This window comes from Phyllostomus hastatus, unplaced genomic scaffold (assembly GCF_019186645.2).
Source record: "Phyllostomus hastatus isolate PE091 unplaced genomic scaffold, TTU_PhHast_1.1 phas_scaffold_60, whole genome shotgun sequence".
In the NCBI taxonomy this organism is placed as follows: Eukaryota; Metazoa; Chordata; class Mammalia; order Chiroptera; family Phyllostomidae; genus Phyllostomus; species Phyllostomus hastatus.
Window position 1 is genome coordinate 10766623 of NW_025334038.1, and position 25511 is coordinate 10792133.

At 45.8% G+C, this 25511-nt stretch overlaps 1 protein-coding gene across 5 annotated transcripts in view; it reads left to right on the top strand.

The window, feature by feature from the left end:
- Positions 1 to 25511, top strand: part of MGAT5 (alpha-1,6-mannosylglycoprotein 6-beta-N-acetylglucosaminyltransferase) — a 341618-nt gene that overhangs the window by 237823 nt on the left and 78284 nt on the right. For all 5 annotated transcript variants that reach the window (XM_045825932.1, XM_045825930.1, XM_045825931.1 and 2 more), the window contains one exon: positions 1087 to 1220. In XM_045825932.1, the coding sequence (XP_045681888.1) occupies positions 1087 to 1220 (134 nt within the window). The remainder of the gene's footprint in view (positions 1 to 1086; positions 1221 to 25511) is intronic.

Below are 25511 nucleotides of genomic sequence, written 5' to 3' on the forward strand. Positions count from 1 at the left end.
CTGTTTGTTGACCACCCACCTGTAATGAACATGGCTGTGTGGAGTGAAGATGTACTATGTGTATTTTACTCAATGTCGAGTATCTCTCCATTTAGGTTATTTATACTTGTTCTGTTCAGGTTTGAGTCAAGCAGAGCCGTTGCTTCATTTAATATTGTAAACCGCTGCAGCACCACCTCCTTGAAAAACAGATTTCTCTGGACAGAATGAGTGTACAGGAGAAGAGTGCCTTTTTTTCAAGAGAATTGTTTTCTGATTGTTGCCTTCTGGTGAAATTTTTTAAAAAATTATAGGCATAAGAGGCAAATGTTTGATGAGGGTTTGGGGCTGCTTTCTGCCTGGGTCAAGTGTTAAAATAGTGAAGTTTTACAACTTAAATTATGACAGATCCAGAGGAAAAAGCCTTTTCTCTTCCAGAAAAGTCTGTTCTGTGAACCAGACACTAGTCACTGTGGGTCGTTGGCTTTTCAGAGTGAGCCAACCACCTTACAGTGAGCTTTACCTTTTTTTCCTTTATTTCATTATTGGTTCAAAATATGGCCCCATAATTACATCTTTCATTAGTAATTCTTAGAGGATTGGGGGTGACGTTGCTGGGTTTTGCCCCCAAATCCCTTTTTACCCAGCTGGATGGCGAACCCAGCTGGAGCCTGAATAGATTGTGTGGGGCCCACCGACAGCACCCCCAACCCTAGTGAGAACCCTTGATTCAGCCCTGCTCCCTGCAGAGTTCTGGTTATTAGTGGATAAAACCCAGATGAGAGTGTTTCTATCAGGAGACAGTGGCCTTGTTCTGAGGAAACAGGAAGGAGGAGAGCACACGGCTGAATGCTTTTTAGACAAATGTATTTTCCACTAACAAAACCAGTATTTGGTTCAGGTTAATCCATCCGAAGAGAATTATTCTTGTGAGAATGTTTTGCTGGGATATGTGGGGGCAGGCAATTCTTCGCCCCTCCCAGGTAGGAAAGAACAGGGTAAAATGAAAACATTTGGTTATGTGCGAGATGGCTTGTTAAATTTGGTAATTGTTGTTTCTTCCCGCTGGTGAAATCCTAACTGCCCTGCCCTTTCCTTTCACATCAGCTCATACCCCAGACAACAGCTTCCTGGGGTTTGTGGTGGAGCAGCACCTGAACTCCAGCGACATCCACCACATTAACGAAATCAAGAGACAGAACCAGTCCCTGGTGTATGGCAAAGTGGATAGCTTCTGGAAGGTAAGTCAGTCTGTGCTCCCCCCTCTGTCTCCCTGAAAAGATGCTTGTTGGGTAATTTAATTTAGATTTGATCCAGGGAGTAATCAAGCCAAGTGCTCTGGGCCTAATAGAATCTGCTTAGAAGTAAACAAGAGTGTGCACGGATCTGGTTGCTCAGCATCTGGGTGTCTGTCTCATCAAGGCTGTACCTGCTCGTCCGCACGGTGGCTGCCCCACAAAGCCCTTCACTCTGTGCATGTTGGAAGTGACACATTACACCTTCTTTCACATCTTACATTTGCTTCTGAAAGCCAGGTTCCCACAGAAGCTGGGTATCTCTCTGGAGCAGAGCATTGCACAGAGGGACGCTTTGCCAAATGGCTCTTTGCCTCTGCCCCTTGGGAAATGGTGTGTGTGAAGACAGGCAGCTCCCTCTGCATGGGGAGCGCAGGGGCCCTAGCATCTGTGTGGCCGTTGTCAGTGCTCGCAGTGGTCAGTATTCAGCTAACCAGGAAAGGAACGTGACTGCCAGGGCTGACTGTGGGCGGTGTGCTCAGGGACACCTTGGATAGAACAACATTCTTGGCCACAGGCTGACCGGGCTTTCCAAAAGTGCTGGGCTCTTGGGCCCTAGAGGGTCCCTTGGCTCTCCTGGATGCTTTCCGGAGTACATCTGGGGAAGGTCAAACAGGAAAGGAACCGATTGACATGACGTGCGAATGTCTTGATTATTTTTGAGGACGTTTGTGTAGCACAAAACAAACTCCAAGAGTTCAAAACATGCCTCTTTCTAAACATGAATGAATCACTTTCTGGAATGATGAGGAACTGTGGTCTCAGATGATCGTGCCTTGCTTATTGAGGAAGTTAGAAATCAGCTCGCTGAGGACGTGAGCACACAAGATGTCCTGGGTAGCATTCCTGCTGTTGGTCTTCTGACCCCTGATCAAAAAAAGGGCAAGCAGTGCTGCCTGCTCTTCAGTTCTAAAATTCTCACTGTGCCAAAGAGACGATTCGGTCGGCCTGTTTCCAGGGCAGCGGATTTAATTCCAGGTGACTGGCTTGCTGTAAATGGCTAGAATTTTGTCTCCATACAGTACAGTGGTTCTCAGCCGGGGGCAGTTTCACCCCCCAGGGGACATGTGGCAGTGCCTGGAGACAACTTTGGTTGTCATGACTGAGGGGAGGTACTACTGGCATCTCGTTGGTGAAGGTCAGGGACACAGCTAAATGTGGGACAGGGCACAGGACAGCCCCACAACAAGCAATTATGTGGCACAAAATATCAGTAGTGCTGAGATGTTGAAACCTGGGCTGGTGAATAAGATTTTCTTCCTATATTATTCTACATTTTCTCTTCTCAAATAAAATAAAATCAGGCTGAATTATAAATGGCTATTTAAGAACTTCCTATAAATTTATACATCTTTTGAAAGATGTATGAAAAGATGTGTGAAAATTGCCCATGCTAACAGCATTATTCAACTAACTTTCAGCCCATTTTGGGTTAAAAAGGGTACATTGGGCGTTCCCATTCTCAGCTCCATTGTGACGTGAATGGAACACGTCACCAGCTTTAGGAAGGCGTGGGCTCCTAAAAAAAGTGTAACTGCCTCCTCGCCTCTGCACCTGCTCACAGAAAATAATTTGTGTGTCTCTATGGACTCAACCTTCAAATTGTATCACTTCTGTTTTGAAAGCAAGTGCGGCTTCCTCCTAGGTGCCTCTGGCAGCTTTTTTGGTCTTCCTAGAAAATCAAAACAACAAAGCAGTTCTGAATACTTTGGGGTCACCTTTTCTTGGATAAAATAAGGCTGCCACTGAAAGGGTGATTTCTTGATGCCAAGTGGAATCCCAAAAGTATGAATCATGTGATTTGGCGTGTGGTCAGGAAATTCTTCCGAAATTCTGTGGATGATCTGACTCTTCAAGTACTGGGCATTGCCCAACTGTGACGCAGTGCTGAGTGGCAGTGTGCCTACATTAGTCTGTCTAAACACCAAAAATCTGGGCTGGGTTTTTTTTTTTTTTTCAGTTTTACTACATCATCATTACCTAGCATGCATTGATGAGAAAAATGCAAAAAGATGAAAAGTGCTGTAAAGTTTTCACATGAATTCAGGACATCTCCTAAAACTTTTGATTACAGGACAGCATTGGGAGTTTAGCTTCTTTTTTCTAAAACCATCCTCATCCCACGATATCTAGTGAGTGTGCACAGGAAAGAGATGCGCCTTGTAGGTGTGATGCTATAGCACCCGCATTCCCAGAGTTGCATTCCACACGGACTTGAGCTGGCAGGAAGTTTTGGAAGTTGCTTTTCCCGCCACTTGCTCCATTCTCCCCCCACCCTTTGCATCAGAGATCTTTGGGAAGGGGGGTGATGCTGTCAGTCCTGGGAGCATTTGCCTGGCAGTGGAGCACATGGGTATGCACAGGTCTGCACCCAGTGATCTTGGGAGGTCCTCTCCTCTTTCCCTTCAGATTCTAGGACTCACTGGAATTCTGAAGGCACCTTGCTATGCTGTCAGTCCTGCTTCACCGTCCTCCTCCTCCTCCTGAGGGAATCTCCTCCCCTGCCAGGGCACCTGAGTGATGCCTCCACCCATGGCTGGTTGGCCTGGGGTCGTCCTCTGCTCCAAGGCAGCCCACCTTATTGGTGGTTGGCAGTTGTGATTCTGGCTCAAAAAGTCAACCTATATCAATGAGAAGTTTCACCTGGCCTTGCAAAATAGAGGGACAGTGACAGCCATAGGGACAGAAACTAAAAGGATATATCTTTAGTTGCCATGAGGTCAAGGGAGAAGACTTCCAGAAGTCCAGTGATGAAGAAACAGGGCCAATTTGGAAAGGGAGAGAGCACTGTCAGCATGATGGAGCTGAACCTCAGGGAAGAGAGGCCCCGCCGTGAGAGATGTAGGGTGCTTCGAAGGCCAGACAGACATAACTCATGCAGCCTGAAGAGAAAGAAAAAGCAGATGCCAGTGTTCTGGAGGCTTTCCTTTTCCTATCCTACATCCTTTTATCACACTCTGTTCTTTGCAGTAGCCTGAGTGGTTTCTGTCCCTTATAGTCATGTCAAGGATGTCTACTAATATACAGGGTGAGGCAAAAGTAGGTTTACAGTTGTTCATTTGTAAAGTAATACAATAATTAATAAATAATAATATAAGAATAAACTCTGTTTTGCATACTTATAAGTGTAAACCTGCTTTGTCACACCCTATAACAGGCCTTCGCTGCGTTCCAAGTACCTAGCAAGAAACACAGCCTGTTCAGTACAGAGGCTGAGGAGGAATAGGCTACCACCTCAGCTGCTCCCCACTGGCCGCCAATTCATGGCCAAGGTTCCCTGTGGTCTTACCCTGATGTTATAATATGTGGTGGAGGAGTGGGAGGGACATTGCTATCTGACTCCAGAATCCCAAACACACCAGTTTAGGAATCATCTCTGCCCAAGACCCTTAGCATCAAATGACACTTCTTAGAGCCTAATCCCAACTACAAATCTCTTTCTTAGCCCAAGAACCCACAGTTCTAGGATCTGGACATCTACCTCTGGGGCACACTGATCATTAGTATCAGCTAACAAATGTGCCAGGAAAAGAAATCTGCCCAGTGTGGCTGAAATTCAAGGTCCTTCAACATCAGGGAATGAAAAATCAGTCAATTTTGTAAAAATAAGAGATTTTGAAAATTATGGAAATTAAAATCAATTGAAGTTTTGCTTAACTGTATTATTTATTTCTACATTTCTTTAAAAGAATAGCAGCCTGACATGGCTGGTATGGCTCAGTGGATTGAGTGCTAGCCTGTGAACCAAAGGGTTGCTGGTTTGATTCCCAGTCAGGACACAGCCTGGGTTGCAAGACAGATCCCCAGTAGGGGGCACGTGAGAAACAACCACACATTGATGTTTCTCTCCCTCTCTTTCTCCCTCCCTTCCTTTCTCTCTAAAAATATATAAATAAAATCTAAAAAAAAAAAAAAAATAGCAGCCTGGCCCTGGCCAGGTTGCTCAGCTGGTTAGAGCATTGTCCCAACACACTGAGGTTGTGGGCTCAATTCCCAGTCAGGGCACATACAAGAAGCAACCAATGAATACACAAATAAGTGGAACAACAAATTGGTGTTTCTCTCCCCCCGACTTGTTCTCCCTCCCTCATTCTCTGTTTTTTTCTCTAAAAAAATAAAATTAAATAGGTAATAAGAAGAAAAATAGTGGCCTGAACATAACTGAATCTTTCTTTGATGGTGCAAGGTCAGCATATTACATATACCTGATCCCACCAGGATTTTCTGATTACTCACTGATGCACAACTGTGCTAGGGTAAATGTCCTGAAAGTCTTGTTTTGAGTGCCTCTGGGGAATAAACATGGCCTCTGAACCACAGGCTGGGGCTCACAGGTGGTCCTGCAACTCAGCAGCGTGTGAGGCTTTGAGCATTGGCTCCTGGCCTGCAAAAGAGGAGCAGTAGCATCTATCACATAAAACAGAGCTGTTCTGCATGTGGATCATCTGGCATCTTGTTCAGGTGCTGATTGTGCAGGTCTCACAAGCACCCAGGTGATGCTGATGTGCTGTTCTGAGTAACAAGGCGTTGGGTGTTTAGGACTGTGCAGAGTGGTTGGCAATGAGTAGCTGACCGCTCAGTGAATGAATAATTCCTCTTTCCTTTCACCTTCTTGCTACTCTGTCAGACTGCCAGCTGTCATGTTATTTTTTTTTAGTATTCACACCTGATTCCAGTCACTCCTCAAACTTACTTCCCTCTCACTACCCTTGCAAGGCTCAACCCCTTAAAATGGCGTGAACCTGTGGTAAGCAGTAGACTCTAAGAGGAAGTGAAAGATGTAGTATCTTCTCATCATCTGCTCTCCTGGTTTGTACAGGATGCTTACTGGCAGTATGGGATAGTGGTTAAGAACACAGAGCAAAGTAGCTGGCTTCAAATCCTGCCTCTTCCACCAGCTGCCTGATCTTGGGTGATTTAGTGAACTTCACTTGGCCTCATTTTTCATGGAGATGATAACAGGGTTTCTGTATAGATTAAATGAGTTAATGTATGCAAAGTGCTTATATTAACTCACAGTAAGTCTGCTGCTATTAGTGATATTAGTTCTGGGGCCAGATGGGAAACATAGTAAGAATGTGTGTGGGTATGAGATTGCAGTGGGGCGGGGGGTGAAGTAATGCCTATTAGGAACTTGGCAGATGCAAGCCTGCCCAGAGATATTCAGATTCCAATTTTTAAACTATGTTAGTGGTTGGCAAACTCTGGCCTTCCAGCCAGATGTAGCCAGCCATCTATTTCTATAAATAAAGTTTTATTGTAACAGAGCTACACCTGGTGGTTGTCTGTTGCTGGTTTTGCACTAAAATGGCAGAGTTTTATAGTTGTGACAGAGATTCTCACACCAGCAAAGCATAAGATATTTATTATCTGGCCCTTTACAGAAGAAGTTTGAGACCCCTGAAGTATCAATACATCATGTTCCAAGCAAATCAAACCTCCTATAGGATACATTTAGCCAACAGTCCCTGGCATCAGAGGCCTTTTTAGCTTGTTTGTGTGTTCTTGAATTTTTTTCTGTGTGATTGAGACTGATAGATAAGTAATGGGAAAATGAAGTGCGATTTTTTTTACTGCAGTCTCTGTTACTTTAAAGACAAAGCCCCAGGCCCTGAGCTTGACCTCTCTTAATAGGCATTCAGTACAGCTACCGCTTATTCGATTACTAATACATCAATAATCAGAAGCTTTATATTAGTGTATTTACACTTCTCTGAGCCTCCACAGCCATCATTTAAGGAGGTGCATGCCACTCCTTCTGAGGAAGGGCAGGAAATTTTCATCCTCCTTTACCATCCTGGGGAGGACCTGGCCTGAGGAAATAGAGTGATTTGGCCAAGGTCCTACGACAGGTTATGTGACGAGTCCAGAGCCAGGATCAGGGTTCCGATCTCTTCTCTTAGGATCACCTCCCTGCTGCCACTTGCAGAAGGTGTTGTTCCTCTGCCCCTGCCCCAGGGGCCGAGGCATGTTCACAGCAGCATTTGGAAGCCAGGAAGCAAGGTCTACAGAGTGACTTATGTAAGCAGCAGGAGCCCTGGGCAAATACTGGCCTACCAGGTAAAGTGTTGCTCCTGGCTAGTCATCTCCCAAACGATGAAGTCTGCAGCAGCCTTGAAATCAGTTCTACGAAGAGTAAATGAGCCTCGTTTGGGCAATTCAGATTGTTTCCACCTCCAGACCCCAAGGGCCTGGCTTGCCCAGCCCTAGCCTACTCAGCAGCAACCACAGTTGACCAGTGTCAACTGAGTTGCGAAAGCCCCTTTCATCTACATGTCCAAGACTGTGTGGTGTTAAAGCATCCGCTGAAATGACATGTGGTTTCATACCTACAGGCCTAAGTAGTAAGGCAGCCTACCTTCCTGAAATGAGGTACAACTTCTCCTTTTACTCCGTCCCTGAATTCTTGCCCTTCTTAATCCATTCTCCACACAGCAGCAGCTAGGGTGATCTTTTTAAAAATGTGAGTGGGATTGTGTTTCTCCTTTTCTCAAAAGCCCCCAATGGATTCATCCAGTCCCCGCAGTGTGACCTAGCGAGGCTGTCAGCGAGCAAGCCGAATGTGCCCTGAACCCACCAAGGCTCTGGCCACCCAGGGTCCCTCCTGCCACTCTGCATCCCGAGGCTTGGCCGGGCCTCTGTAACAGCTGCTACCTGCCCTACTCTGCCCCAACCCTAGCCTCCTAGGGTCACCCTGTCCCTCACATATGCCCTCAACCAGCCGTCACTTCTGCCCATCCCTATCACAGCATCCTCTTCATTTTATGCAATTTTAATCATTTTGATAATTCCTATACTGTAAACTCTTTGAGGGCAGAAATCATTATTGATTTTGCTTTACCCAACACAGTGCCAGGCACATAGTAGGTGTTTGCTCAGTAACTACTAGATGAATACATCAGTCTTCTTTTGATTTTGTTAAGTGCAGTTTACCTGGGGATCCTGGGATATGACTTGGAATGTGTTTTGCTTTGGTCATTGGCCTGTGCTCACAGATCCAAGGGACACTAGAAGAAAGGATTTGAAGGAAAAATAGCAGAGCTACACCTGTGCAAATTCTGCAGACCACATAGAGGTCTCCAGGTTTTCAAAACCCCTGGTGAAATTAGCAGGGAGATGGCATGGAAAGGAAACAGTACGTGGGAGGCGGGGCCCGGCTCTGGGCCAGCTCTGCTGTCAGCCACGTGATTTCTGGGCGGGTACCTCCAGCCTCTGTTTTCTCACTTGCATGCATGAAGGTACTAGTAAGAAGGAATGAATTATTACACAATAACACAGTGGACCTTAAAATAATCATGCTGAGTGTGAGAGCCAAACATAAAAAAGAGTCTGGACTGTGTGGTTCTGTGTATATAAAACTCTAGAAAATTCAGACTAATGCATAGTGACAGAAAGCAGATGGGTGGTTGCCTGGGGAAGGATGAGGGAGAGAGGTGGGTATGTCCCTGTCTTAATAGTGACCATGGGTTTACAGTGTATCCACACAGGCACACTGTGCTTCAAAGCACATAGATTTGTGCTTTAAAGCGCACAAACCTGTGTGCTTTAAATACGTGCAGTTTATATATGCCAGTTACACTTCAACAGTGCTGTTAGCATAAACTACAGCTGGTAAACAGTGACCTTAGGGGCCAAATTTGGCTGATGACCTGCAAGCGAAAAATGTTTTTTCCATTTTGAAATTCTTAAAAAAAAAAACAAGAAAAGAACCTAAAACAAAAGAATGTGTGACAGACCTTATGTGTTCCCTCAAAGTCTAAAATATTTGATGCCTGTCCCTGTACAGACAAAGTTTGCTAATCCCTGGATGAGACCGATGATTATTTACCTGTGTTCTTGGGAGCACTGGCCAGGGCCTGCCGCTGAGGGACGTGGGGGCCACCCGGTTGGGTCTGCTGGCCACCGCAGCTCTGCTTACCTCCGGCAGAGGCTTGGATTTCCAGTCAGAGTTCGCTGCAGAAAGTGTTCAATGGCTTTAAACAACCAAAAATACATCTTGAAAGTCTCTAGACTAGGTAACCTGAGTCTGAGATAGACTTGCATTCTAAAAATTATGTAATTAGCTCACTAATTTGATTGACTTGGGCCTAGCTTAAATTAATGCAACATTGGAAAGAGGAGTAGTTTGGAGAAATGCCATTTTATTTCCTAATACAAAGTAACTGCTCTTAGTTATATATTGTTTTACTAAACCACCAAAGACCTTTGTAATTAGAGAATGTATTGAAATCCTTGAAAAAGGCACCTTTTTGTAAGTAGGTTAAATCTTGTAGTCCTGTTTGTTCTTTAATCTACCTGGTCAGACCTGTCTTTCCAGATAATGTAGATGTCAACCAGATAAATTTAAACCCATCATCAGTCAAATTGGCTTACATTCTGAAGTAGTGAAATTGGAGTCAGTTTTGTTGAATTTGCTGGGAAATCTAATGTGGTATAGTTCTTCAGTTCTTGTTCCAGACAGAACATTCAGAAGCATCCCCGTATCTCCCCCAATTTATTCCCCTTAGGGGAAAAGTCCATCAGAACAGACCTAGTTATGATCCCTCAAGACCACACTGGCCAGTGGCAGGGGTCATACTACTTTTCCTCAGGGAAGACTCAGGTGTGCCAGTGGAGAGACAGCCCCTCCAGGGCAGCCCCGCACCCGTCCTCGGTCACCTGTGCGTGGTTTTTCATCTGACTCAGTTCTTCACACGTGATAAAGTACAGTCACACTGAAGAGCCTTTCCCCAAAGTTCAGGTGCAAATTTTGCAGGGGCTGGGGGAAGGGGGAAGAGAACAGAGAGGAGAAACCAAATGCAAAGGAAAACACCAGAAATGAATCATTGGCTTTGAAGATTCCAAGGGCTACAGCTCAGAGGACTTAAGGATTTTCTAAAAAGTGTTGGTTGTGTGCTGACTATAATCTAACTCCATGTAGCATCGTTGTGAGCATGTCAGTGTTTGGTGAGCACACGTGGACAGGGAGGAACACTGAGCTTTGAGAACCCTTGGGCAGCCTTTTCTTCTGTCTCATCAGCTAGTGGTCTGTTCCCTGTTTCAGCACATTTTCTGCTCTCATCTTAAACCCGTAGGTATTTACTTGTTCCGTGAGCACAAAGAACACATTCTCCTTGTGCCGCAGCTTTTTGAATAGCATCATGTCATTCAGCATCCTTTCATTATGGTGTTGATTTAAAACAATTATTCCCGGTTGGGGCCACTGTCTGTGGAGTTTGAATGTTCTCCCCGTGTCTACAAGGATTGTCTCTGGGCTCTCCACGTTCCTCCCACATGCCAGAGATGTGCACGTCAGGTGTCCTGGCGTGTCTGCTGTCCCCGTCGGAGTGAGTGTGGGTGTGTGAGTCACCCTGTGATGGAAGGGTGTCCTGTCCAGGGTAGGTTTGCTCCTTGAGCTCTGAGCTGCCAAGAGAGGTTCTGGCCACCCATGACCCTGAACTGGAGTAAGTAGGTTAGAAAAGAATGATTTTGTTAAATTCATCTCTTTTAAATGTATGTATAGCTCACATTTATTTCAGTGCTTATTATTAGAAGTGTTTTGGCTCTTCATTTAGAATTTTGGTGATTTTTTTGTGTGACCAGGAATATGCCATAGGAACTTAACTCGTTTGTATCAATCAGCCTATATAGTAAAGGCTGATCCTTTACTATAGGTTTTCATGTGCATTATTTCCCTTAAAGTCTCAGTTTCCAAGAACCTATCCTGCACATTAAGTGAGGACTTGCCGTAACTGTATTTCAGCCTGACGCACTGATTGGAGACAGTCTGGAGCAGTTGGCAGAGCTCTGGGTGGGAAAGCAGACGCCCAGATTCTAATTTCAGCTACACCACCCACTGGCAGCTTGTCCTTGGACTTGACTTGCCCTCGGGTCTAGCTTTCCTCATCTGTAGAACAAGGCAGAGGACGGGATGTTCTTTTGTTTTACTCCCTAGAGTTCCATGATTCTATAATCTAAACTCCGTGGCTGTCTCTGATTCTTTCAAGAGCAAGGGCACAGAGAAGACAGCCTACAAGACAACTTTATGGGCCATCAGAAATAGGACAGGGGATGATAATTGGGCCAGGCCAGGCACAGAGTCCATAAAGCCAATTGCCTGAGGAAAGGATGGGGTTGCTGTGACTTAGCATCCATGTGAGTAAAAGAGATTTAAGGGATTTGTTCACAGTAAGCTCATGTGAGTCAAGTGTGGAGAACTGCCAACAATTCATAATGGATCCTTAGTTGACGCATAACATGGAGAATGAAGGGCTGTTAGTTCCCATCCATTTGAGAGCACCTAGCACGCCCCATTGCCTAATGCTGTGGGCATGTGGATGCACTTCCTTTCTCTGCACGGTGAGCCCAGCTGGGGACGTGGAGAGCCAGGAGCTCGGACTGTGGAGCCAGACTGACTGGTGGGCTCCCACCCTGGCTCTGCAGTGACTAGCTGTGTGACCACAGGCAAGTGTCTTGGGCTCCCTGTGCCTGTCCTCTCATCTGTAAAATGGGCGGTAATAATAAAAACCTCCTCTAGGGTTTTTATGAAGATCATATAAGTAAATAAATACAAAGGTATTAGAACAATGCCTGGTATTCATTAATGTCTATGCTAGTTTGCTGTTATGAATACTATCCAGGCAAATCAGAACCATTTGACCAGAAGGAGTAAAATGTGGGGTGACTCGCAGCCATGCTTTATGGAGACTGATTGAAGAAACTGACATGTCTGGACAGGAAAGAAAAACAGGCTTATTTGAGGCTGCAGGTGGGTAGGTGAGGATTCCAAAGGAGTGGCAAACAAATGAGGAATCTGATTTGTCCTGGATGCCCCTCAAAAGGACAGAAATAAGCCACTAGTGAACATGCTGAGCTTTCAAGAGATAGCAGGAGATGTAACTCAACCGTCCAAAGATGAGGTGAGCCACCTGGGAAGCCATTAACTTCCCATCACTGTTGGCTGAAGGGACATTTGGCAGGGCTTTGGGAGAGGTGTCACTAATGCCAGGGGTACGTTGGACTGCCTGAACTGTACTGGCAACCCAGAGATCCTGTGTTTGCAGAATGAGATGAAGAGAGACAGGAGGGAATACTCCATGGAGGACAGGCTTATCCATAGCTGGTGGCATCAGAAAACATGTGGTCCAGTTGACTGTTGTTCTGTCAGGGCTCAACTTTATGCCTGGAGTGACAGATATGGCCTTGGACTCCACAGATCAAATCCAGCTCACAGGCATTTTTGTTTAGGTGGCACAATGTTTTTTAAATTGGAAAATTTGCCATTTGGGAAGGTTCACCTATAAAGCTGGAATTCTTGGCTTCTCTCGGAAATGTAGATGGTCTGCCGAATTGGACTCACATGCCAAAGGTTGGCTAGAGCCGAGTAGTGGCTGCCCACGGTTGGTTTAGGGGTTCTGGAGATGACAGTCCTCTCGGCATCTTCTCTAACCCATGACCCATTTCGCCCCCAGGGGTATTTCAGTTTGCGACCTTGCACTAAGAAAGTCAGGAAGACACTAACCTTTTTTGTCTAGTCCTCTCAGAGAATATGTTTCCTCCGAAGAGGGCAGAGTTAGAAAAGGGACTTTGAATGGAATAACGAATTCCATGTTTCATCTGGGCCAAACCGTCCTTTGAATGACCTGTTTGGAAGCCTGTCAAGTTTTGAGGCATAAAGGTGGGCAGGGAGGAAGACCACGGCCCCCTTTTCAGTGTGCAGCTCCAGCAGGAACCCCAGGTTCTTAATATCTATAAGTTAAACGCCGGACGATTTCTTCTTGTCGGCACCTAGCCCATGAGCACTTTCCGCTTGACAGCCCAGCCCTGACTGAGCTGCCAGAGCTTTTCCTGCCAAGTTTTCTTGTGGTTGAAACTCAGTTCTCTTTGGGTTGGCAGTTGGAGTGGATAGGAAGAATGCATAGCAACTAACTCAGTATCTGGGGTTTGAAGTCGGTTGGCTTATTGCTCTTTCATAATGTAGTCAAGTCTTTAGAATTCCTTCCTCCTGGAAGCAGGAAGCTCTGCTTAGAAGGCACTGATCGATCCTCTCATGGCTACGGTTTTTAGCGGTAGCTCTGTTGTAGGTCTGTGCAGGAACCTGGCATGGTCCCCTGGAGCAGCACTGATTTATGGGGTAGTTGGCTTAAATGATTTCCAGCCTGTGTTCCAAGGAAAGGCAGGAAAACTTACATTGGTTCTCAGAATATAGGTCAGTGATAAACAGACGTGTGTGGTCATAAATCCCAACTGGGAACTTAAACTTCTAGATGCCAGGGACTCTCCTCAGCCTCAAGGGACCTAGCAGTTGTGTGTTAAAAGAATCAACAGGCTCCAGGTGACTCTTTTAAACAGGAAGTTTGGGGAATACTGCAGTAGGGAGTCACCGATTTTCATAGATCAGAAAAACCTTAATCAGCTCCTTTCCGTGCATGGTGTATGGCTGCCGTGTTGCCAGCAACCAGCGAAGGCTGTAGAAGACACAGACGCCCTTGTTTTGCCCCGCTGCATTCTGTGCTCTGGGCCTTTGCTTCCGAGTGCAACTCACTAGTTCCCTGACCCATCTTCGAAGGGCCCACCCTCTTATTCCCATGTTAATAGCAAGTCACCTAAATTAATCCTAGTGGGGGCGCAGTCAGCTGATACAGGTTCCAGTGAAGTCTCTCCCAAGAATGCTTGCCTGCTAAGCCAGTATTCAAATAAGAATTTGTAGGAATTGAAGAGGTTGCAAAGCACTTCCACATAGCTTCATGAAGCATGTGTCAGTTTTACAGGTGATAAAACAGCCTCAAAGACATTTAGGAAAAAAAACAATCCACCTTAATGTAGGGGTGAGTGATAGACTTGTTGATGTCATGTATTCAGCTGTGACATTGATACTTTAGAGAGGTCACTGCTGGTGCAGAGGTTTGAGCAGAGAGTAGTTGAGTTGTAGGCCTTGTTGCAGGTGCTTGCAGCCGCCTTGGAGGAGCCTGGGGCTGGAGAGTAGTTTTCTGGATGCCCCTCAACCCTCAAGAGAACCCCCAGCCGGTCGTCTGCTCTGTGAGTGACTGGCAGTCCTCCCAGGGGCCCAAACAGCTGAGTGAAAATGACTGCAGCTGTGGGAAGAAAACATATAAAAGCATTGTGGGTGAAAAGAGGTCCCTTGTGCTCAGCAGAGGGTCTCCTCGGAAAGCCAGGGCTGGCGTGGGCAGCCGGAGGCTGAGGCAGCCAGCGAACATCCTGAGGGTGGGGTGCTTCTATTAGGTTCTGAATCACTGCCTGCCGCTCTCATAGAGCTGGGACAAGTTCATTTGTAGCTCTTAGTAAACACAGCTGTTGTGGTTGTAATCGCCTCGAGGCTTTTACTATTACTCCAACCCTAACAGTTTGGCAACTGATAGAGGAACAATGGTGTTTCAGGGATGGGAAAAGAGTTGCTGTCTGTGAGAAAGACAAGACTCTGGACTATCTGTAGACAAAAGCCACTGAGCAATCCAGAAGCCAGGCGTGTGAAACCCTGCTGCACACAGAAGGCGGCAGCCTCCCAGGTAGTGACCAAAGGGTCTCAGGCACCCCAATGCTGAACAGCGGGGGAGGAGCCAGATGACCCCTGCAGAAAGGAGCTATGAAAGCCTGGCAATGTTGTTCCCTTGAAGCAAAGAAAGGGTTAAAGTCATTCTTGAAAATAGAGGGAGACTTAATGCCTCTGAATTTGTAGTGGTCTGAAAGGTACGCTGTCTGAATGTGAATAGGCACAGATTATAAGATCTGAAATACTATATTTTGACTGATGTTTCCCCCCCAAATAGAACGTTGCTAAAGTCTGTTTTGGATGAAAATTCTAGACAGAGTTCAGGTTCTTCCTAAAGCACGGTGACAGCTCGAAGAGACGCACCTGCACTCACAGTGCCAGGCAGCAGTAGGTTAGGCTGGGAGGACAGAACGGCACTGTCACATCCGGGATCCTGCGACCACGGCAAAGCCTCGCGGTGTCCCCACGTATCCCCTGGTAGCATCTCAGCCCCACTGAAGGTGTGCAGTCCCAGGGGACTGTGAGAGGCGAGGGGAGATTGTCAAGGGCAGAGGGAGGCTTGGTGGGGGGAGGGGAATTCTGATGTCTTTGTTTAGCTCAGGATTAGGAACCCTGAGGCTGCCGCCCCTGGGAGAAGGAAGCTCTTTACCCACTGATGCTGGTGGAGAGGGTTCAGACACCTGAAGAGGGTGCCTTTAACAGAGTGCTCTGTGGTTCTTACATTGGCCCTTGTTTAGGAACTCAGCAAAGAAAGCAAATTCATTGCAGTAGAAGGAAATAAAAGTGCAGTGCTCCAGCTCTTTCTTGGAAGGAAAAGCAAAGTAGAAGTTTTTATAATAAAAGTGGAGAAGCAACTCAAATCTGGGAATGGCATTCCAGTAAGCCAATTGAGTGTGCTGGGACTGTTGAAGGAATTTGGGCGTTTTTCTGGTGCCGTCTACACTGCCACGGGGAACGGGTACATGAGGTGGTAGTGTGAGTTGGCAACCGGCTGGAATCCCTGAGGTCTGTTTTTTTTTGTGGAAACTTGAACCCGTGGGATTGGCCCTATGGAACCTTCTACATCAGTGCAGAGGCGTGCCATCGAGGCCTTCAAACAGGCCCTGCAAGGGCACAGCGTGCTGATGGAGCTTTCCATCAAAGGTACAGATTGGGAGCACATTTCACAACCTGAAGTGTTTGTGGGAAGCAGAATCCATCGTTTTATTATAAAAAGAGGTTTTATGAAATTAAGAAACACTGATAAAGCAATTTAGAAAATATTTTAACTGTAATAATGTGTGCTTTTAAAATCATACTTAGCATTTATATAAAGTCATATTTAAATAAAAATCATGTAAGTAGTATGTGCCTATGTAATCTGGCTGAATGGGCCCATCTGTCTTCGAGATAACTCACACCCCACTTCATCCCCCCACCCCCATCCCCATTTCCCCCCTAGAATTTTGGTCCAGTTCCAGGGACAGCAGAGCTCCAGGGGATATTGCCATTGTCCCTGCTCAGTTGGAATTTTGACAGCTGGCTGGCCTTTGCTCTCCCTTCCCTGATTCTATTTTTGACTAGATTGAGCTCTTTGAGGAGAGGATGATGGTAATGAGGACTAATATTTGAGGACTTCCTGTGTGCCAGGCCCAGTCTGCAAAACTGCGCTATCGAGTCCATACTGTTAATCCCACTGTCGAGCGACACAGCTGAGGCGGGCAAAGGTTAAGATCCCACGTCTAATGGCTGAGTTGAGATTTGAACTGGAAGAGTGTAGCTACTGTAGCCAGCCCACTGCACCGCCCCCCAGGAATGGACTCTCTGTGGCAACTTCCTCCTCTGTCTTCTGTTCATCCCCTCCAACTCAAGAGGCTGACTGTGTTCATGATGGCATGGGGCACATTTCCAGAAATAGGTCTGTAGGATTCTGTGTGGAGACTTAAAATCTCTTACAAAGAACTAGTGAAACTGAATGGGTGAAATTGCTTGTCTTTTCTCAGATGTAAAGATGAAAGATGTTCATTTCTATTATACTTATAATGATTGTTGTCATCTGGAACTAGTTGTTAAGAGCCTGCTTGCATATCTGAACTTGCAAAGACATGTCTGCCCTCTGGGAGCTTGAGAGACAATTACTGACCTAGTCAAGTGAGAAGTGGGAGAAATTTTAAAGTGAAATTTTAAAATGAAATTGGGTAGGAGAGCTCTGTATGAGCCCAAATGGCTTTCGAAGAAGTCAGGAGTTCAAGGATGGTTGTGAGACATGAGCAATAGTCCACGTGGACTGAAGAACTCACTTCCATAATAAGTCCCAACACACATCTCAAGTGCAGGAGAGAGGGGACAGCAGATAGCAGTGGTGGGGGGAGGGGTGGGGCCCAGGACGCTTTGACCTGGTATTTTCATCCTCTGTCCAGGATGCTGGGGAGCTTTGTGACCCCACAATAGGAGCCAATGGGGGGCTACCCCATAGGGTCCTACCTGTCCTCAGCACAGCCCAGAGGGCAACATGCCCATTGCAGGGAATGGAGTAAAGCCATGAACAGCCCCGTTGATGCAGACCAATTAGGGATCATTCCAGGTCCTCCGAGTCTGCCAAGGTTTGCCCAGGCTTCCAGATGGTGCCCGTGTACTTGCAGTGAGGATGTCAGCCAGGCAGGAGCCTCCCAGCAGCCCTGTCAGACAGCGCCACTGTCTGCACTCTCCCAGGAGGACAGGCGGGTCTGGGAGAGATGGCGTTTGACACACTGCCAGAGAGAGGCTGCGTCCAGGGCAAATACTCCCTTTTCCCTCCCTCCCTTCCTCCTCTTTTTCTTTTTCTGTCTTTTTTTTCCCCTCTCTTCTCTCCTCCTCTCTTCTCTCCTTTCCTTCCTCCTCTTCCCTCCCTGTCCTCTTTTCATTTAATGACAAATTTGATTATATATTAGAGTTGGTGTGAAGAATTTTTCCTAAATCAGACAGCGTCTTTTTATGTTCCTATTCTTAAATCAGTGATAATTTTCAAGGAGTGAATCGGCATTTGGACTGGTGAAACCAGTGGCAGTTTGAGCAGCACTTTGCAAGGGAAGTAGAGATGTAGCCGCTTTCAAGGACAAATCCCCCACTGTTTGGAACAGATAGTAATTGCTCCTCAGTGACGCTCAGCACAGACGGGCAGGGAGAGTCTTGTGGTTGAGCCTAGGGACAGGGAGAAGCTATCCGTCATCCTTACCCAGTGGCTCCCCATATGCAGCTGGGAATTAACAGCCTCCTGCCATCCTGCAGCTGAGGCCAGGGTTCAAACTATGAAATTAACCTGCTTAGTTACGTTTGGTGAGAATGCCCTGGCTCTTGCAGGATTTTAACCCAAGGATGAGGCCTCCAAAAATGGAACTGAGTTGGCAGCTAGAGTGGATTTTCCTACCAATAGCATCCAAGGCGATAGGAGCTCGGTAGACCCAGACAGTTTTGCTGCTAAGCATCTCTGTGTTCCACCCAAATCACTTCACATGTCTAAACCCTATCCATATCCTGCAGATGGGCTCACAGCACATCTTCTGCCTATTTCATGGGATGGACGTGAGAGTCAAACAAGAGACAGCTGAAAAATACTTTTTGAACTATCACAAGCTAGACAAGTGTTCTCAGGGTCAGTTAGAAGTGCATTCAGCTTCAGTGAGCAGAATACCTCACCAAGAGTGATTCATACAAGAGCCTACTTCTCTCACATCAAGCCTGGGGTCTGCAGCCCCAGGCAGGGTTCTTCTCCACTTTAGTGCCACTAAAAACACAGGTCACTCCTGTCTTTCGTGTTTGTCTTCCATAGTGTGTTAACTTATAGTCACTGGGACTCCAGCAGCACTAAGCGTCATATCTATGGGCACGGCAGAAAGAAGGGTAAAGGAGCTGGAGCCAGACAACTCTGTTGTTCCTTTTGTCAAGAAACATAAGCTTTTCCTGGCCTCCTCCCCGATATTTCTCGTGACTTGCACTGGGTCACATGGCCATCCTTGGCTGCAAGAGAGGCAGGGAACGTAGAGGAAAGGACAGTGTGATTGGCTTACCAGCCAGGATTCATGGTGTCCTCATAAATATTGGGATTCTTGTAGCAAGGTAAAAGGGAACAGAAGTGGATTTTGTGTCTGTGGCACATTCACTTCTTTCTCTGTATCATAGTTAGACGACGCTTTGCATGGTAGAGGACACCATGGGCAGTGCTGTTTGAGACAAAGTAAAAAGCCTGTGCCCTCCCGGGGCCCTGCCCTCCCCAAATTGCATGGTAGAGGACACCATGGGCAGTGCTGTTTGAGACAAAGTAAAAAGCCTGTGCCCTCCCGGGGCCCTGCCCTCCCCAGTGGACGTGACCTGGTTGTATAGAGGGTTCCCACCCTCAAAACTGGTAACTTTTTTCCTGATTTGGTCCTCCTTTCCCCCACTTGTTTTCCCATTCCTGTTTTCTGGAGCAGAACTGCTAACTCCTCTTTTACAGAGAAGTAGTTAATGCTTGTACTGACCTGACCGCCAGGTACGTCCCAGCAGGTACCAAGGACTTAATTCTAGCACAGTCCTCAGCAAACACCACATGGTGGGTACTGCACCCAGCATACACCTCGCCACCTTTTCTAGCCGTCCACTCCCAACCCCATGAGAAGGCTTCCAGGCACAGGGAGTTCCCTGACCTTGGCATGAAGGGAGGCCAGCATGCCAATTATTGGCTTCTTGCTGCTCTGTCGATTGACCCTTTCTGAAGCAGTTTTCCTTTGCAGCTGACACTAGAGCCTTGTCAGTAAAAGTGCTAGAAAGACACTACAGGAGGAAAAGGACTTCCCATCTGATTCTCTAGTGGCTCCTGCAGCACCCACATCCTGTAGCTGGAGAAGGAGATCGGTCCATGTGGCTGGGGCACAGCGTGTGAGCTCAGCGTCTGTCATCTGGGAAGCGGACCTTTTAACAAGGTTCTCATGTTTCATAACTGGTGTCTGTTTCTGTCTCTTATTTACTTTCACCACAGTCAGATTTAAGAGGACATTCAGTCAAAGAAGTGTCTGTAAAACCGTCGAGGCAAGAGCGACAGTTAAAAACAGGGGCAGTAGAGATAGACCAGGGCTCATTTCTAGGGTCTGCCACTTTTACTCAATGGGTGCTCTTTTCCCTGACACTTAGCAAATGTGAGCTGCAGCATTCCCACCCACACACCGGGAGCAGTACTAGTATACAAGTCACAGGGTGATCCGGATGACCTCAGATAACGATCGTAGATGGAATCACTTAGAACAGTGCCTGGCACAGAGTAATCTCTCCATAAATATGAGCAGAATTATGTTGTGGCTGTTGTTGGGGCACCTTGGCTCTCCGTGGCTGACCGCACTAGATAATTTCTGACTCCTTTCCGCTCCAGGTTCTCACCATAGCAGGGATCCACCCAGCTTCATGCCTCCTGCTGGACTCATCCTCACGTCTGGCTTTCTCGTCCTTCTCTTTCGTTCCGTTCTCTGCTCTGTCTCCTCTCCTTGCTCTGCCTTGTCCTCCTCTTCTTTCGTTTCTTTCCATTTTTCCTCCCTATTTTTCCTATTTTTAGGCTCTTGCTCTATTGAATTAACAATGGTTTGATGAACTAGTTTAGAAACTGCGTTTTCTTCTTCTTCTTCTTCTTCTTCTTCTTCTTTTTTGCTTAGGGTCTTGCAGAAACAAACATGCATTTGTTCTGAATATTTTATTATCTTGTGATGACTTGGTAGTATTACTTGTTTCCAGGGTCAAGTGTTCCCTTCCAGTTTTGTTCTTTGAGGAATAAGATAAGAAGGAAGCACTATTGTGGCCATGACCCAAAAGGCAGATGAGTCACAGCTCAGGAGCAGAAACAACGGTCTCCCTGTAAGTGGTTTCTTGTACTTAGGAGGAAACATCTGTAACTTTCGAGGGCTCCCCTTCACCAGCTGGATATGGAGTTCAAGTAATAAAATTCACGCAGACAGAAGCAGCCTGCTGGCACGTGGACGCCAGAGAAAGGGGTCCTCTGGAGCAGCGCTGCCTCTGCCAGTCCCGTGCCCTGGTTGCACTGTGCGCGTCCTGAGGCAGCTCAGAGGTCCTTGTTCACCTTTGATCCCTACTGCCCAGCCAGACTGTGGTCACAGGAGGAACAAAATACTATTTTAAGAGAATGAAATGTGAACCTGTGGGTGATGAGGAGGGCAGAGGAGCGAGCTGTTGATTCCGTCCCTACCAGGGGAACTCCCACATCTTTCAGTGAAAGAAAAAACCAGGGTGGTTTGCATTTGGGAGGTGTGTTCCTAGGAAGGGATTAGGCCACAGGCTCTGGACTTGCTCTGCAGCCCCAAGCACGTTTTAACCTCTATAAACACTGACAGTCCCTAGGCCATAGGTTTTAGAGATGAGATAAGGAAGGCCAAGAAGTGCTTAATTTAGTGCCTGGCATGTAGTAAGTTCCCAAGAAAGGTTTGCTGGCAGCTTCTTTTACTGTAAGTTAAGGAAGGTGACATTCAGACGTAGAAATTTTTAACATAAAGAATGGGATTGAGAGATTATTTTGTGATTCGGGCTCTATCATTCCTGCCCTTAAATCACCAACTTTTTAAAATGTCATCTGCTGAACCAGGATAGTTATCCTCACCTTACAGGATTGTGGGAGGAGTAAACTAGGAATGTGCATGTAGCACAGTTGCTGGCGCATAGTAAATGCTCCATAAATGGTAGCTATTGTTATGTCATTACACTTTACTAGCACCAAGCACTTACCATTCATGATTGCACTTAGGTTAGCTTTGGAAAGATAAACAATCATCTCCGTTAGCTTTATGCCATTAAACTGCAGGTGCACTACAACCCTCTGCTCCCACCCCTCACCCTCACCTCCTTCCCAGCCTTGGAGTGTGGTTAAGAAAGGGGAGAGCATGGGTTAGAAGCAGACCCTCTCCTGCCCCCTTTGCCACCCAGCACTGTGGCCTTGAACAAAGTCACCTGTCTTCTCCAAGATTCAGATTCCTCTTCTGCTGACAGGTTTGCTATGAAGATCTCAGGAGAGAAGTGTGGATACAGGTGCCACACCAGAATGGAAGTCATTGTTTTTATGATTATGTCTCAATTCAGTATTGCTTTCACTGCCATATGTATGGTTAGATGTTCTCATATTTAGCTGTTTTGTTTTGCTCCATCCCAGCCAAGTGGGTTGTATTCAATTTCTAACTTTCCAGAGGGCAAGAACCTTGTTTCATTGATTCAAATATGTGTGTACTGTATGCCAAACATTGTTCCAAGGTCTAATACTGCAAGAGTAAGTAGGTCGTAAGCTTGCCTTTATGGAGTTCATATTCTATTAAGGAAAATGAAGGCAATAAGCCACTAAATAAATATATAGTGATGTGTTCTGTGAGCAATAATAAAACCAGCTAAGAAAACTAAAAATGATGAAAGTTGCCCCCCTTTTTGGGACAGGTTGCTTTTTTTTTAAACACATATACCTGTCCTTTCCCCAAATTCCAGTCACGTCCTTACAAATAGAAAAGCCTATGTCACTTTTTTTGGAAACGAGACCCAAATTCTTCTTGAATCATGGGAGGTTGAATTCATGTCTTTAGCCTGATTGTGATGACTTGTGGTTCCAAGTACCCAGGTAAATGCCAGGAAAAAGTGGCTGGTTTCCTACTTCCTATAGAAATGCAAAGTCTCCAGAAATCCTGCCCAGGCGCCCAAATGCACATCTTAGTCTTGGCTGCTTCAAACCTTGCAATCAGCTCTTACAAACGTGGCCTTTGTTCTCGCAATCATTTCAATTTGTAGTTCTTTAGAAGTTGATTTTTAACTGCCTGTATGCCTTGGGCCCTGCTTAATTATGAACATGGGTCTTTTCAGCACGTTAGAAATGTATTTTTTCTTTTTTTATTGAATGTATTGGGTTAACATTGATTAATAAAATTATACAGGTTTCAGATATGTGATTCTAGAATACATCATCTTTATATTGTATTGTGTGTTCACCACCCCAAGTCAAGTCTTTTCCCATCACCATTTATTCCCCCTCTATACTCTCTTCTACCTCCCCCACTCCCCAAAATGTTTATTTTTTTAATGCAAACCATTATTTATGTATTAAGCCCTAGTTATGTGGGTTTTCAGGAATTTGGGAGCATCTCTAGGAGCCGGTCCCATCTATAATGTTAGCCCCGAGTGCTGCTGCTCTTAGAATGGTCTGGAGTATTGTCTAAAATCTCAGCGCCCAGACCTCACCCCAGACCAGTTAGATCAGAAGTCTTGTCAGCCTGATAAAAGCTCCCGGGTGATGGTGACTACAATGAACGACCAAGGTTGACCACCACTGCTGTGTCTGATGGGAAGATTGAGGCTTCAGACAAGCTTCCTTAAAGGGTGGTTTTCAAATATAGCTTGCATCAGAATTGCCCTGAAACTTGGCAAAAGCAGTTACCACCCCGAGATTTGGATGCAGTAAGACTGGATAGGCCTGAGGATCACAGGTATTCTGGGTGAGTTTGATACAGGTTGTGAGGGAACCAAACTTAGATAGAGCCTTTCAACCTCTTCCTCCCCAGATGGTTCTGAGGTATTCCAGGGTTGAGATTCACTGTACTGCAGAATTCGAAGTAGACCAAAAGAGCTCTTGACCAGCCTCCGCTTCTCAAAGCTCTGATTAACCTACATCTGCCATTTCTTTGTCCAGTGTGCCCAGGCTCACAGCCTGCCACATGGTGGGGCTGCTGGGCCACTCCTACAGTGGCCATGCACACTGGGGGGTGAGCTGTATGCACGTCAGATGTCAGGTGTGTCTGCTACCAAACCTGTTGATGCTACATGCCCTGTTTTGTAATTACATAATTTATTAACTATTGCATAAACTGATGAGCTGTAAATGTTGAAATTAAGAGCAACAGTTTCTATACAAACTTAGATGGTAGCTTTAGAAGGATTTGATCAAGATGAGACCTCTAAAAGAACTTGCTATGAAATTATACGGATGGTTGAGATGACAAACAGCAATGATGGTGAAATTCACAAAAAAATTGGAGGCTGCATTAATGATGCTCTGCAAGTAATTTTAAGTTTACATTGCCACTTTAAAGAAATTTTAGCAATTGCAGTGTAGTTTAGGTTAAAATAAAACATTGCTGGTGTGTGTTTTCGTCTCTTTTGAAGGATTCTGTTAGTTGATCCACTACTTCTCCCTCTTGTGTTGTGTAAGAACCAGTGAGCAATGATGTCTGCTGTGGGTAAGTAGGAGTAGCTGTGATAATCATTAACATATTAGTACAGCATCAGTTTCCTACTTGTATATTTCAATCATGGTACATGATTTAGTGAACTTTCTGTTTTTCTCATAAAACAAAGTAATTTAAATCAAACGCCAAAAGGAAGATTGCTCAAGGAACTTGTTACTAATCTAGCTATTGAACTGCGTTTCGTTAAGAGATTTGCTTTTGAAATTCTCGTCCTCCTGCTGGCCACCCAGGCTGTTTTCAATACCATTGTCCACTTTGGCCAGTTGGTATCTAATTGTTATTTATAATACAGGGGTTAATTGCACCCCTAAAATGCACCTCAAAGCTCAAACCCGGAGTAGCAGATTTCAGCCTGCACGCCCACCACCTGTTTTTGCATGACGCATGAACTAATCATGGTTTTGTGTTTTTAAATGGGCGAAAACAAATGAAAAGAGGAATTTGTGACATGTGAAATTATATGAAATTCAAGTTTCAGTGCTCCGTAAAGTTTTATCAGGACACACCCATGCCCACTTGTTTGCTACCCATGCTGGCTGCTTTCACCACAGTGGCAGAGCCCAGTAGTTGCAGCAGACTGCATGGTCCACAAAGCCTAAAATATTTGTTATCTGGCCCTTTAAGAAAAAACTTGTGAACCCCTGACCCAAATGTCAGGTCTGCCTGAGTCTCCTGCCTTTGGGGCTGTTTCTCTAGGCAGCCACTGCTCTTGTCCTTCACTGTCCTTGAGAGCTCTCTCAGAGCCTGCCTTTACAGTGAACGCATTGGATGTCACTGGATCAGCTGTTCAGGGGTTCTTTGTTCACCTTCATGATTCTGGCCAGTCCTCTGGTGTGTGAGGACCAAGCTCCCGGTTCTTCTGAGCCATAAGATAGTTGTAAAACCAAATCTTACCTTCTAAAATGCAAATGGTTCATAACTACTTGATTTTTACAAATACACATTTATTTTAAATATACTTCAAATCAATTTTGGTGTGCCCATTACCTCTTTGAGGTTTCATGTGCAAGCACTTCTGCTCTGTCACAATCATCCATGTTCCTGGGGAACAACCTGCAGAACTGGGACTGAAGTGACAGGCCGTAGGAGAACAATTGGGCTGGGCCAGACCACTGTGAATCTAAAAACTTTTGGTCCAAAGTAAGTATAAAAATATACATATAATAATCCTAAAGAAAATTGCAGCAGTTTAACAAGACATATTTAAAACCTAAAAAATACTATAGTACATGTACAACCTCACCTTAAAAATAAGTCAAATAGTGTAATTGGGGCGGGTGGGGCTTCGGATGATTTGAGGCTGCTTCTGCTTCGGGGGCACAGCGTATGCTCACAATGACAGAGGCAAACCCCATGGGAGCACTTCCGAGACAGAGCCCGTGGCCTCACAGAGCCAGCAGAAAGAACAGGTATGCCGTGCTGTGCCCGTCTGTGGCTTATGCACACAGCTGAGTGAGTGTATTTGGTGTTGAGCTGCTGTTAATGATTGTACAAAATATGAATGTGCTGGGGGGAAAATTGCATGTGTGCCAAAGTGAC